This window comes from Homalodisca vitripennis, unplaced genomic scaffold (assembly GCF_021130785.1).
Source record: "Homalodisca vitripennis isolate AUS2020 unplaced genomic scaffold, UT_GWSS_2.1 ScUCBcl_1151;HRSCAF=4421, whole genome shotgun sequence".
In the NCBI taxonomy this organism is placed as follows: Eukaryota; Metazoa; Arthropoda; class Insecta; order Hemiptera; family Cicadellidae; genus Homalodisca; species Homalodisca vitripennis.
In genome coordinates this window covers 1-16,147 of record NW_025777263.1, presented here as the reverse complement: position 1 = coordinate 16,147, position 16,147 = coordinate 1, and the positions used below count along the sequence as shown (strand labels likewise).

The 16,147-nt window shown below is 33.5% G+C and overlaps 1 protein-coding gene across 1 annotated transcript; it reads left to right on the top strand.

Moving 5' to 3' along the window:
- On the top strand, positions 1 to 16,110 carry LOC124371237 (DDB1- and CUL4-associated factor 8-like). The gene is given in 10 exon segments (XM_046829573.1): positions 1 to 60; positions 477 to 625; positions 3,760 to 4,018; positions 5,987 to 6,222; positions 7,253 to 7,424; positions 8,259 to 8,372; positions 8,375 to 8,432; positions 9,504 to 9,634; positions 14,647 to 14,768; positions 16,005 to 16,110. Coding segments are annotated over 9 exon segments (1,242 nt in total). The 3' UTR covers positions 14,710 to 14,768; positions 16,005 to 16,110.
- Positions 16,111 to 16,147: the final 37 nt, after the last annotated feature.

The following is a 16,147-nucleotide window of genomic DNA, read 5'->3' as shown; positions in this document are numbered from 1 at the left end:
ATGTTGCCTTATCAGAAGTATATGGAGGATGTGGTGCTTGGCCAAGAACTGTTGAATCAAGTGAGAGGAAAGAGATTAACATAGTAAAGCATCCAGTCTCCACTGGTGCATACAATCAAGAACGATTGGCCCATTATTTTGAAATGAAATAGAAGTCTTTGGTGATAGTGGTGCCAGCTATAATGTATTCATGGTGCACTATTCTTTTGTGATCAATAAACACTGTCATCGTGGTCTTCATTTTGGTCCGAACTTGCCCAACTTACTGGGATGCTCGATTCCAGGTTTGATCCAGTCTCTCACATAACATCAGAGTTACTGGTCAAAAGAAAATAGTAGTAAAATTTGGCAGAATCCAATTATACGATGTAATAAAAGCCAAGGTCAGTAAATATGATTTGTTTACAGCAAGCTGCCAGAGGCTCCTCATCAGAATCAGAGTTCCCCCACCAGTGGGAGGAGTTCTTGCTCTCTAGTTCCCTCATCAGAGGTCCAGCCACAGCTCCCACTCCTACGACAATGACCTGCGTACTCGCACCGTTGAGGAGGACGAGCCCACACCCAAGGTCCTCCTCAAGCCGAAACCTACCCACAAGTGGTTTGCTGTCAAAGAGATTGTGAACCGGTAAGTCGGACCTGGCTGCTCACTAGACATTAAATTATTAAGTGCGTAACATGTAATTTTGTTGTGTGCCTCTCTGTATCTAATCTGTCTTAATTAACTATTAAATAAGGGACTTAAAGTAAAGATGTACTAGAGATATGAAGATTCTTGGAGCATTGGAAATATTTTCATTTAATAGGCACCACTAGTGAATTTGAACACATATTTCAATATTAATTTAATTTTGCAAGGCCTTTCAGAATCGAGAATTCTATCCTCAGGCAACTTCATAAATGAATAAATATTTAAATTTTTCTAAATAATAAGTAAAAAACTAACATATAGTAAAGGATTTGGAAAAATGATTAGCCAGTATGAAATATTTAAATCTAATTACGTTTTAATTTTCTTATGAGATGTGATGAGAGTAGAATTGAATTTTCAATATGTCCGTCTTCATTATTGATAAGTTTTTCTTGATTTTTTGTTTATGAAAAATGTATTCCAAGCATTCAAGTGTGTTGTGTTTATAACCTCTTTTAATAATCGTAAATTTTTATTAGAGATGACGTGTCCAGATTCAATACAGTGTTTCGAAATAGCAGATTTTTCAGTTCCCTCCATGTTTCAAATGTGTTCCATGGATTCTTTCCTTTGTTCTTTGAATTGTGTCTTGATGTTCCGTTTTGTTTGGCCAATGTACAATTTCTCACAGCCGTTGCATTTAATTTAATAAATTCCTGATTTGTTTCTAATGCGTTTTTGTCTTTGTAATTTCCTAATATTTTTGATAATTTTATTGTTTGTTTTGTATGTGATAGGTTTTGTTTGATTTTTTAAAAGTTTTCTGTAATTGATTTGAAATATTGCTGTAATGATGTACAAATGAATTCCTGTTTATTGTCTTGAAAGGGTAGAAATGTCGTTATAAATTATCTTGCTTTTCTTTTTGATTGATTTGTAAAGTATTGTAAACGCCCCGTCTATAAATCGTTACTGCTAGTCAAAACTTATGTTAATCATGATTTCAGAATTATTTTAATATATCATTATTGATCACATAATTATTCCATTTTATAAGTAACCAAATTTTTTCAATATTAATAGTTAATATGACCTGTTACCAACCAAGTAATTTAAGGTTTTGAGCCCAGAAACTGGAATTATTACAATAAAAATAGTACAAAGTTATAGAGCTGGAATTGTGCAGATAGCTTCGTACACTGCTGATGCAATTTGCTGACTCCAGGGCTAGCTAGCCTCTCACACAGGTCCTAGTCCTTTTTGATTAGCCACGGCCGCCGCTTGACCTGCTGCGCCGGTGGTCATCAGTCGCGTTCAAAATTATAAAGTAGGTAACATCTCGGTCTGCGTCCTCTCTCTCCCATTAGTTAATGTAACGTTGTTCACACCATCTTCTAAATTTTACTTTGTTTCTAAAATTATTTTATAATATAATATTGTATACCATTAATTTAAAAACCGATTGTACGAGGGGTATTAGAGAAATAAGGTTCCCAATGCCGCCGAGACAGAATGCGATATGTTGGGAGAAATCAGGCAACACTGTCTTACTCATCAGCTGTCCCTCTCTCTATCCATACCACTCGCGCCTCGCTACGTCCAACAGTGCCGGCCTAGCTGCCTTCAAAGATGGAGCTCCCTATCGTTGTTACTGCTAGATGCGAATTTCGTGCTGTGATACGTTTTTTAAATGCAAAACAGATTTCACCTATTGAAATTCATCGTCAGTTAATCAAAGTTTATGGGGAAAACTGCATATCTGTTCAACACGTTCGGAAATGGTGTAGAGAATTCAGTGAAATCCGCATGGAAATTCACGATGAAAACCGAAGTGGACGGCCTCCAGTTTCAGATGGAGTTGTTGAAAAAGTTGAGACAATATTGCTTGAAGATCGGCCATCCCCCCTACAGCCCAGACCTAGCCCCAAGTGATTATCACTTATTCCCAAAATTAAAGGAACACTTGGGTGGCCAACGCTTCAGTACCGATGATGAAGTCAAGGAAGAGGTTACTCGATTCCTCAAAGAATTGGCGGCAGAATTCTACAAAATGGGGATAGAAAAGTTGGAGCATCGTCTACAAAAGTGTTTGGACAGAAACGGTGATTATGTGGAAAAATAGCTTAACTTTTAAGTTTCAAATTGATGTATAACACTAAGTAGAAATATAGAGCTGTCTATTTTTAAAAATCATGGGAACCTTATTTTTCTAATACCCCTCCTATAAGAAAGTAAAGATTCAAAATTAAACTTATTCAGTCGCCACGTGAGTACTTCATTTACCTGCGTCAAAACTATCGGAAGTTCTGATAAATAATTTAGCCGGGATTGGCGGAGTTACATTTAGTGTCAGGTGCGGGATTCCTGTGCAAGAATCGCGACAAATTGTCGGAAACTGTGAAAATCGGCACTGAATTGAAAAAGCATTTGGATAAAGATAAGTACCAAATCGTTTTGAACATGTGGTGCAATCTTTTAGAAGTTTTTATAGTAGTAACTATAAACTTAAAAAAAAAGTTGTTTACTTATAAAATGGAATAATTATGTGACCGATAACGATATATTATATTAATTCTGAAATCATGGTTAACATATGTTTTGACTAGTGGGTAACGATTTTTAAGACGGGGTGTTACAGTATGTTATCAATAAGTGGTGTAACCTTTAAAAATAGCAATATCTTTTTATGTGGTTTAATTTTTTGTAGTAGTTGTCAATTGAGAGTGGTGGTGTATATATATATATATATATATATATATATATATATATATATACTGGAGATAGTTCATATTTCAACACCCTTGTGGAATTGTAAACGTAATATAAGATGCACAGTACAAATAGAAAAATATTTATATGTAAATTCAAAAACACATGGAGGTGTTTTGGAGGTTTATTTAATATAATCCAGTTATGGTCTAAGCGAATGTAACCAGTTTGCAGCATAAGTCACAGGTGACTTGTGACAATTAAAAAGTTAATACTGTACACGGGGGCACTTCCTAACAGAACACAATCTGTTATTCCCACCAAATTTCACTTAGACCGCTCTAGCGTTAACGATACTATCAGAAGCCAAAGTTCACTATCTTCATGAGTCATTATGTCTTGTTTGTCTGTTATCGGTGCAGCGAAACAGGCTGCGGTGGAAGGTGGCAAGGTCCAGAAAGGTTCCAGCACCGATACTACGGCTCACTGCACGCAGTTCAGCGACTGGAACTGATGTATAAGCTGGACGAACACTACGGCTGTGTCAACAGTTTACACTTCAACCGGTCCGGAGAGCTGCTGGTCAGCGCTAGCGACGACAAGCGAGTGGTACTCTGGGACTGGGCTGCTGACCGTTCCATACTCAGCTACGATAGTGGCCATTCAGGCAACGTCTTTCAGGTAGCATTACTTTACTATTTGTATTTTATACATAAAAAAATCAAATTCTCTCCACATATGGGTGCAACATCATCCTTATAACTTTTTGCCATTAAATGGTAAAAAACCACAATTATTTTAGGTACTGTGTGCATATATAATTTAGATTTAATTCTATATAAACACATGGATTTTTGACACAGCCAACCTAGAGACATCTAATGTTCATTATTTGTTCCCTTCATTTTAGGAAAGAAACATTATACCACCCGTTAAAGAAAAATGTTTAGGCCATTATATCTCATATATATATAATATATAAAACTATTATTCTGATCATAAAATCAGCCACCTTACTAATTTTTGAACGGTTCAATTTAGGGAAATTTAGGGAGAGTTTCCCTGTACAAATAAAAATATTTTTTTAAAATTCCCACTCCTAACAATAAAAAAAGCTGAATATTCTAAAATTAAATGAATCATGATGACTGGATGATGGTTAAAAAATAGTTTTAGTATAAGATGGGACAGTTTCACCAAATCTATTAAATATTCATATTTTGGTACCTAGTTTTAATTCTTTAGAGCTCTTGCTCAAAATGCCCTCTGTTTTTTACCTGGCAGAAGTACAACTTATTGACATTGTACAAACTTTGCTCACACATTCCTCAACATCTTAGGTGTGATGTCTATAGACTGTCCAGATTCAAAGTTTGAGTCACCAAAGAAAGAGTTTTATAAATTGCCCCACAGGAAAACACATGGTATCATATCAGGCGATCACGGTGGCCAATCCATCCTCCTGGAAACTCGCAGTCTGAGAGAGCTCTGTGGAGTTTATAGAGAAATACTCCAACTTCAATCAGCCACGATCTTGACACAAATGTTAGATCATTCTTAGACTTGACTTTTCCTCATAAATAGATGGATAGATCAATATAATGCTGTGGAATGGCCAGCTCACTCACTCGCTCTTACTCCCCTAGATATTTTCTTTTTGGAGTTTTGGAAAAGTAAAGTATATGACAACCACACTATGGAAAAGATGATGGCTGCACAGTTGAAGATGTCGGACCTTTAATCTATGTTTAATGATACTGCAGGTTCAAATCTTGTCTAGAACCATTGTATTTTTTATCAGTACCATGGACTTTCTATTCCAACTCTCCTTATTCTGTTTGATATGGGCTACTGGCCCATGCAGACGTATTTTTGGCATTATTCTTATTTGCCATCGTTATATGTTACACAAGGTATAACACCACAACGTTTCGAGGATTGGAATCTATCCTCTTCGTCAGGTGAAGGAAGTATTAGTACATTCCAAAATAAAGAACAGAAAGAAGAAAAGGAGGTTGAAACATTTCATGTCAGTATCCCACTTTCATCCAGGCCGGTATGATGTGTGATTATGTTTCTCGTACTCGTGACTCGTGCTTGGGACTTGCATTCTCTGCAACTTTTGGTTATGTTTGAACCCTTTTCTTTCCCTTCTTTTCTTCTCTCTGTTCTTTATTTTTGTATGTACTAATACCCCCCACCTGATGAAGAGGATAGATTCCTATCCTTGAAATATTGTGGTGCTATACCTTTTTTAACATATAACGATGGCAAATTTCCGAAATCCTGTTATCCTGTCAAACCCTCCAAAATCATTAATAAAAAACTTTAACCAAAGAATTTTTTTTATTTTACAATAGTCTTTAAAATTAGATTTAATTTTACCCACCCAGTCTCCGATTTAGAGTTGGTGGTTGAATTTCTCATATATCCCAAATTCCGTGGTATTCAGTCTTATAATGATCCCCCATGGATATTGATGGATATTTATCTGTTCAAAAGTTAATAGGGACCATGGAACACCGGGTATATTTGGGATTAAAATGCTTTATTTTTAACCAGCACATAACTGAAAAAACTAAAGTATTAAGTAAGAAATGTATTATTAGTTGAATACATAATTGGTGACTGTAAACTTGTATGAACAAGGCCAAGTTCCTGCCGCTGAGTGGGGACAGACACATCGTGACTTGTGCCCGTGATGGCCAGGTGAGGCTGAGTGTACTGAGCGGTGTGGGGGTGTGCAAGGGCACGAGACTGCTGGCGCAACACCGTCGCACCACTCACAAGCTTGCCACTCACCACGACACACCACACGTCTTCCTGTCAGCTGGTGAAGACGCCTTGGTGCTTAGTCATGATGTGCGCACCAACAAAGCTTCCAAGTCAGTGTATTTTCTTACTTGTTTGTGTGCTGGGTTGGAACAGTAATGGAGAACACGTGTGTTGTTAAGGTTAAACTGCTTTACTACAAAATTATCTGTTTATTATACTGTACTTCTGACTGGCAGAGTGGCAGACAGATTATGGTAAAAACACAAAATTTTCCCCCCAAAACTGAAAAAAAGCTGTATATATATATTAAAATAAAATGTAAAATTGTAAAGAATTCATAACATTAAAATATAGCCTTCTGTGTTATTTTGGTTTTGAAATATTCAGAAGAAATGTAAAATGAATTAAACAATTTCACTTTTTGCCTCAAAACACAGAATACTTTAGGAAAAATTGAAGATGTGTTAAATATGACAAATTGCTAAAAAATGTATAATACATTTATGTTATTTTATGCAGACTATGATTTCATGGGGATTTTTATAAAAAACTTACATATTTCAAGAAAAGTGAATTAAAAATATTGTAATACTGTATATTGTATATACATAAAATAATCCATTTGGAATATAATATTCCAAATCCGTTTGGAATATAATATTCCAATCCGTTTGGAATATATTCAGGCATTTCAGTGCTTAATGGTACTACACTCTTAGATGTAATGGGTTGTTTGCCGCATACCTTTGGCTAGGATCATCGTAGAGATGTTTTGTTCATGTCATTTTGTTTTTTTGAATTTACCTTTCAAATGACATGTTACATAAAAGGGGTTACAATTTGAAAATTTAAAGTGACCCTCTTTGAAAAAGGGGGTGAAATAGTTTTACCCTCCAAAAAGTCCATAAAAGTATTTTAATAGGTATGAAGAAGATTTTACATCGAAATCTCAGACAGTTTGGAAAATATCCAGGCGTGGTATCACAATGTTCGTTTACGCTAATCTCCTAAACTACTGAAACCAATTCTAATAAATTTTGTGGATTAATTAGTAATATCCATTTATAGAGATAAATTTTATTATATTTTTTAATAGTTTTGTGTGGTTATATTGCCCTATAAGTGACATGATTGTTGCAGACTGCTGTTTGTGAAGGAGGGTGCCAACAAGATGGGACTGTACAGTATCCACAGCAACCCTGTATGCAGCAATGAGTTCATTGTAACTGGTGAAGACCAGTACATACGACTCTATGACAAGCGGAACATCAGTGACGGCAGACCTCTCAGCAAGTTTTGTCCTACACACTTGGTTAGTTCTTTGTAGATGAAAGCCTTTTTAAAACATTGTCATGTGTTTTCTGTTGATTAAGTGGATTTGACATGTGTTTTTATGAACCCTTAGAAGTTTAATTTTCAGATAAAAGAGAATTGAATTCAAGCATCTTTAACTGTACATTGTAGTGTTTAGAATTATTTTGTATTATGCTTTTTTTATATTAAGTACATGTTGGAAATAGTTTGGTGGCAGTATCTTATTTTTCTCTTGCAAATTCAATCCTTTTTAGCCCATTCAATGTGTAGATGATTCACCCAAATATACAGGTGTCCCGTAACTCTCTGGAAAATGGTATACTACGTGTTTGCTCAGGTCAAGGCAAACATATTTCACCATATGAACATGGGTCTCCGATTCCGAGTTTCCCATCTGTCTGTATGTTTTTGTACAAAAAATTACTATCTTAAAAACTAATAAGTTCAATTATACCAAATTTGGCTCAAATGTTTATGATAACAAGGCCAGTTACTGAAAAAATATCATTAAATCATCTTTAGTATTTTCAAAATGGCGGCCATAAAATCTTTTAAAATTTGAATATCTTAAAAACCAGCAGTTATGCTCAAGAATTACATGAATGACAGTTTTTTAGTGGATGCTGTCACAACTCTAATGACAACAACATTATTTAAATCGAATAATAAATAACTGATTTAGAGCAAATTTACTGTGACAACACATGGCCCACATCGAGGTTCTCAGTGAATATCCAAAAATACAAAAATTAAATACACAGCAGTTCTGTTATTACATGAATATTAGTAAAATCTACAAAAATTTTACATGACTAGGATTTATTGTTAACAGTTAAAACCCGACGTCTTTCTTTCTCCATGTGACTTGGTTGCCGTTTTCAACTATAACGGCACAGAAGTGATTGGTTCGTACAATGATGACGACATTTATCTATTCGATACGAGAATTTACCCTCTGAAGCTGACTATGTTCATAAATATGAAGGACACCGGAATAGCATGACAGGTACTCTTTAATTTATATACTTAACGAGTTATTCTTTACTGTGATGTAATAAGTTATTTTTGGGGATAAGAAATTGAAGCTGATCTCAATTCCCAATATGCACCAAGATAAAAGAACAGACAGGACTTCTGCAAATAGTTTTTGATAGTAGAATATGGCGAACTGTACAGTTTTCAACAGCAACATACAACTGGTCAACTGCCTAGCTATCCATATATTTACCATATAAGATTCTCTAATAAATTGTTAACTGTCACTGCTTGTTTTGGAGAACAGTCACTCTTCATTTTTGGGAACAGATGAAAGTCTCTAGAAACCAATGTTCAGGCTGTATGGAGGTTGATAAAAATGTCCTATTTTTGAACTATGGCCAAAAATTCATTTGTTCTTCAAGTTGTATGACAAGGAGTAGGTTTTACGTCATTATCTTGTGTAAAAGACTCCTAGACATTTCAGGAAAATGATTGAAAGGTTCCGAACTGTGAAGCAACGGTTATTATCACGATCGTTCTCCATTTACTGTTCCTACCGCTAAACCTTTCTTCTTGAATGTTTGTTCTTCGGTTAAAAAATAATCTCACCCATTAACCGACTACCCCTTGACTCACAATGATTGGGCAATAATAAGCAGCGTTTTATAAGCAACAATAATAATAGCTAGTTGTCCAATTATTTCAAATTTTTGTTCATAAAAAAACACCATTATTTAGAACTTACAAACATTATTGATATCTATTGATAATGTTAATTTTTAATTTTTAATTAACACTCAGTTTTTTGCTATGGTTTATTGTAATAAGTAAAATCAAATAGTGATTTTACTCTTGTGTTTCAAAAGTATAGACAGATAAATTAATTATTAAATTATTGTAGCTTTTTAAAATTATAATATTTTGCTTGCATTTTGTGTTTTCTATGTATTTTCTAATGTTTGTGCATAGCTATGAGACTGCTCCATTTATTTGCAGACAAAATCTTGACATACAGGATACATTATAATGGTTTATGTACACTATATGGAAGTGTGCACTGGCTTAAGCTCACTTTTAATCCCGATTGTTCGATTTGCAGTGAAAGGAGTGAATTTCTTCGGTCCTCGCAGTGAGTTCATCGTGTCTGGTTCGGACTGTGGAAACATCTTCTTTTGGGACAAGAACACAGAGTCCATTGTTCAGTGGATGAGGGGCGACGAGGAGGGAGTTGTAAGTTATACTTCTTAGTAGAATTGTTCAGCACACTTTAGCAGCAGTACACACGTAGTATGGATAACAAATTTAGTTACAGTCACAGAAAGTTAGTGCAACGAATTCGGAAGCGCCCTATGTTGCCGCCTGCAGTAATCCCGATCCCCATGCGGGAAGTGCTGTGGTGCTAAACAGTTTTTCACACAATAATGCTTCGTGATGAATTAATCTCTCGCTTGAATACAAATGCGATCTAGCGGAATAAATAAAAAACAGTTTAAAGGAGTTTTTCGTCGTTACTACTAGATTGCAGTTGTTCCTTTAATTTATTTCTTTCAGGCCATACGACGGTATTCAGTAAGTTGTTCCAATAATCAGCTGATTCTAATTTTTGTTTGTGTAGTGAATGCAGGTTTGTAACCCTCTTTTTTACGTTACCAGTTGCCTTCATTGTAAACGTTTTGTTGTGTTCAACCGTGAGTAAATAAACATGACTCTTTGTGTAATTACTGATTACATAAAATAGTATGAGAAAGACTTACAAACGAATTTTTGGCTAAGATGCTCCCCACTCACTACTCAGCATTTTTCCACCACCATCCCTGCTGCAGATAAGAAGAACCAGCCGGAAAGAGCATGCCATGTTTGCAGATAGACCAGCATTGGTGGAGCAGTGGCACCGGGACACAATGTGCCGGGATTGCGACGTTCCGCTTTGTGTGTCTGACAGTTTTCTCGCCTTTCATACCACAAAAAATTTATGAGGAGACTTGTGTACTGTTACTAACTTGTACCTAACCTGTACCTTAGTATGTTTATGAGAAAATACTGAATATATTATCTTATTTTCATATTTTGTAAATATAATAACATTTGTGCATAATTATATTAATTTATCTATAAATAAAACTTCAAAAACGTTTAATTGGGTATTTTTTATAACAGATCTACTGCAATAAACCCAAATTACATAAAAAATGTTTAAAAAACTCACTCTCTTACTGAGAAAAAACCAACCAGTCTCGATGGGTTAAGAGAATGAAACATGTAGAGATCTAACAGATCAAGTAGAATTAGCTAAACACACAACAGACTTTTTACGTTAAACCAAACTAACGATTCTATACCAATATCAATACAAGAATAACCCAGCTCCAGGTAAGTTAATCTCTGTACAATTTGTAAAATTAGTTGAAGCACACTGACAATTGTAATTAGGCCAAGATGAACTGCTCGGCAAAATTCACATATCTTTGGATAAACACCACAAATCTTCAATAGATCAAGTGAATTGCTTAAACTTATATTTCTTATTTATTTTTACTCTCCAAGTGCAGTACATTGTATTTTATAACTTTAAAGCAGTCTAAAAAAAAATAACAGTTTTAACCCATTGGCTTATACATATTTTTACTGTCCAGCTCAACTGGATTTATCCTATTAAAAATGCTAAAAACGTAAGGAAGTTTTGTTATATGTTTATAAAAAAATTATTTTTCAAGTTATTTTGTTATATTTTATATCTTTTTGGGATTAACCCTTTGAGTGCCAAGGCACGTTTCCCGCATAGTGGCCAAGGCTGATGTAATCGGCCCTGATGGTAATTGACGAAAATTGCCAAGGGCCGACTAGATCGGACTTTCCAAAATTGGTCATCCCTGTTGCTAAATATTGACGTATGAATATCGTAAAACGTATCAAATTAAAGCCCAAGAAATGTACGACATAATTCATGTAGCGATAAGTTTGTGTATATATAGGTATACAATATTTTTATGTAGCTGATATCTAGAAGGCTGTGGCGTGAACCGCCTGTTGCCGCCACGCTGCAGTCGTTTTGTTTTACGTTCAGTTGTTTTTGCTAGCTGTCCTAGTGTGCTATGTTGATATTTTGGTTTAAAAGTTTCCTACTTTTATTACTTCAGTTCAATTTCATTATTGAATAAGGTATATTTTGCCGAAATGAAGTAAAAGGAACACATCGCCCTTAAGCGAAAATAGGTTCAGATTCCGTTATATGCCCCCAACGCTTAAACTTTATTCAATGAACTAAGAACGTTATAACAAGATGTAGTTGAGTAACAGAACTAACATTATGCCCCCCAACGCTAATTTTTCATTTACGGATGATTATAATGAATTACAATTGGTTACTAGCAATTGGTGCCGCGCGGCCCCTGCCGTAATCGGGATTCTCGAGAAAGATAAGATAACAGCGACAACAATACCGATCGCAATACCTGGAAATGCTTGTTGATTGATGGAATGTTAGTTCTGTTTACTCAACTACATCGTTTTATAATAACGTTCTAAGTTCATTGAAAAAAGTTTAAGCGTTGGGGGCATATAACGGAATCTGACCGCGAAAAATACATTAAAAATACATGAATTTATTCTTATGATAAAAACACTCACTCAGTTATTTCATCTGAAAGGATTTAGTATAATAGGCCTAATGAAATAAGCCCAAAGTAATTAATTTAAGTCTGTTCATAATAAATAAAAAATAAATAACAGTTGTATAATCTACCTTCATTTAATTTCTTTAAAACTAGTAAAATATATTTTACATGAACAAGAGTAATGACGTACATGTTGGGTCAGGTTTTCAGCATTTTGCAGTCAATATATAAAAAAAAATTCATAAACTCGGTTATATATAATTGTATTTTTATGAAACTCTGTTCATGTATTCCAACTAACATTGGGAACATAAAATTGGTCACATAAAACTCATAAAACAAAAATAAATAAATACTTTTTGTATCTTAGACAAAAAAATTTGTTTTTTTTTTTTTCTGTATTTTTGTTTTACACACATATAAATATTTTTTATAAATTTTTGGGTCAAAATATATATATACCAATTTGTAGCCTGTATCTTGCCCTAAAATAATAAAGCAAAAAGTGTCCCATTATGTTAATCTTGAAGGAAGGTGTTAATTTTTTAGTAAAATACTGCAGTTACATAAGAATAGTGCTTGGCACTGAGGGGAATGGCCTGTCACAAATGATTGGCACTGGCTGCATAACCTCCACCACTTCGCGTGGCACTCAAAGGGTTTAACATGAAATGGGCTTTAATAATAAATAGATAGTGATATATTTGGTCATAATTTAAAAATAATAATGCTGTACAAACTAAAAAAGTTTTTGGAATTTTTTTTTTACTCAAATTATATAAAATAAAATACCCCATTGTTGCTTTTATTTTATTTGAAATGTATTTCTCTACCTAGCAATACTAGAATAAATGTGTATATATATATATATATATATATATATAAATATATATATGCAAAGTTTGTCAGAATAAATGTTTGTTCTAAATACTGAAAATTCCAAGAATATTGATTTTTTTCTCTTGTAGTACACACTAATATTCTTATAGTAACTTATTATTCATTTAAATTTCAAATAATTGTAGTATTGCAGTTTTTTATTATGTGTTATAACAATATTAGTCTATATTTATACTAACATTTGGTTGAAAAAGTGAGTTAAAAAAAATTATTTAGATGGCGCTGTAACTTGTCACGGAACGGTTCCGTGATATAAATTTTGAGCCCAGACTAGCTGTCACGGAACCGTTCCGTGATACAAGGCTAATGGTTTTAAACTGATATATTTGAGCAATTTTCTGAAGTTTCTTTTTCATGCTTATCAGGCAAATAATTCTTACGAAGTTTGCATTAAGGGTATATATGTGTTATTAGGGTTTAGTTGAGACAAGTTAAAAACAGCCTTATTGGGAAAGTTATTGTTCCCAAAATATTTTGGGAACACTTAGAAAAGATTTGAACTACATCACAATATTTATTTGGAATTGTATTTAGGTGGATCCTAATGATAATTTAACAACTGTTGTAATTACCATTGTTTCTTTCAGTATTGATAATATATTGTTAAAATGGAATCAAATGTTGTATGGAATTTGGAATAGTAATATCATTCTTATGCATAAAATCAGCCTCCAGTAGGAAATAGTGACAAGCATTTCTATGGGAGTCAGAGATAGTCCAATAACGCTACAGTTGCATCAATGTTTACTGATGGTTAAAGTTAATTTCAGAATTAAGGTTCGGAATTTTTAAGAACAATGGAAAACCTGTGCCCAAGAAATTGTTCATCATTAAATAATTAATTACGTGGTAATTCTCTAGTTTCAATAATGTACATGTCAGTTCAAGAGCTCGATATTGATAGTTTAATAAATTTTGCAGGTGCTTCTTCTTTAAACATGATTACTACATAATAAGTAGCTTTTTATAATGCAAATGAGAAAAATTGTAATTGCATACATATACTGTACTTCTGAGTGCTTCAATTTATGTTTACTTAACTAACTACTAAGTAAATTATAAAAGGTAAAAGCAAAAAAGTATAAAAACAATGCATTTTGCTTAAAATTAGCATATTTATTGGAAAAATTAAAAAAGAACTGTGTACAAAACTGTATATTTTTAATAAATTTAAATTTCATTGTAAAATGTAATTCATTAAACTGAAAAGTTTAATTGCATTTTACTAAAAGACAAGATAAATATTTCAAACTAATTACAACACAAACACATGATGAAGAATAATAACGAGATACGTCTTACATGCGCTCGTAACAACCGAGAAAGCAGTAATACAACGCAACGGATATGTTTGATTATGGCTCTGTAGGGAGATGCAGAACTGATGAGCAGAGTGGTCGGAGTTAAACGAAGGGCACTCTTTTCCCCCTGCCACAGAGTTAAGGTCTTTAATATATACTTCCTTGGCAACCGTGATTAGCACGGAGCATGAACCAGGCATTTCAAAGGCCTTTTGTGAACAAAAAACCTCTCCAAGAAACATAATCTATAATATCAGATAATATAACAACTGTATTTGGCGTTTTGGACAAAGTCAGCCGTTCTAATATATCCATCTAGGGCGTTGGAAGAGTTAAGTTGATAAGCGAATAAACTTATTTTTTGATTTAGCATTTTTATTGATTCAGTTGAATTCTGTAATGTAAAAATATACACAATGTGTTGTAGGTGAAACTGCTTGGAGCCACATCCTCAGGTACCCATCATCGCCACCAGTGGTCTGGACAGTGACATCAAGATATGGGTGCCTTCGTGCGAGCAGGAACCATGCTATGAAAGGACTTAAGTCTGTAAGTAGTCTGATAAATATTGTTAAACATCTTGATTTTTCATAAGGCTTAGTAAAATAAGTGTGATATTTAAGTCCAAGTGTAAGTACAAATTTTTATTTTTCATATTGTTGTGGTTAGGTGTTTATTTCTTCTTATGCATAGTAACTGTCCTGAAATAAATCATTGAAGGACCCAAAGCCAGTTATTCTGTGAATTTAGAAATTTACAGCTCTTGCCACAAAACTTCAACGTTCTCTCTTGTTGATTAAAAAAAAGCTCGGAGATCCATCAAAGAAGCGGAATACAATCACATCGTAAACCTGTATTCATTAAGTCTGAAATTTTAAAAATTATTAATATTTATTATTTATGAAAAAATTAATCTTATCAATATAGAACTGTGATACTTTAATTGAATATTCATAATTGTAATTTCCTTGACTAGAATGGAAAAAAATAAGCCTAGCCACTTCATAATGGGCTTAAATCTCTACAACAGATAGCTTGTGAGAATAAAAGAACCCAACTTTAACAGCTTCAAAAGTGATATTCACAAGTCCTTTTTTAAATCCTTTTTTATAGTAAACACAAATTTTTGAATGTATCCGTTCAATAAAAGAACCCAACTTTAACAAGCTTCAAAAGTGATATTCACAAGTCCTTTTTTAAATCCTTTTTTTATAGTAAACACAAATTTTTGAATGTATCCGTGTCAGACTCTTTTTTTTAGTTTTAAGCATTGTTGATGTGTATTTTATTGGATTATTTATTTCAGTAATATTGTTATCCCTATTTAATCTCTGTTTATAAATTCAGTGTAACCTTGTTCATTGCTGAAAGTTTTAATGTACCTCTCTCTTATTTTTAACCTTCTGTATTATTTTTTATTCTGGTTGTGTATTATATTATTTATTGCAATGTCACAATTGTGATATTTTAAATATTTATTGTTTAATTTAAAGTCATTGTAAATTATTTTTTGGAAAAGCTAATATATATGATTTATGGTAGGCTTATGTCCTCTAATTTGACATTGCAAATTAAATATGACAATTAGATTATTCAATGTAGTATTTTTATATTATACATCTATTGCTTGTATAATGCTTAATGATAAATAAAGATGATTGATTGATTCTTTGTAAGTAAATTTTATGACTTTTGTTCATAACGGTTAACAATATTTTGGTATACATAACCAAAACACAATTTTTCAAGTAGGAGGAAATGTTTGAAATGTGTTTTATTACGCAGACTGTGATCAACAACCAATGTGATCGTGATAACAGCAGCGGTCGCCGCTCTGATGCCTTCGACAACAGACAGATGCGATGGCTGTGGCGGCAGATACAGCGCTTTGTAGCAGAGAACGTGTGAGTAAAGAATTATTACTCTTT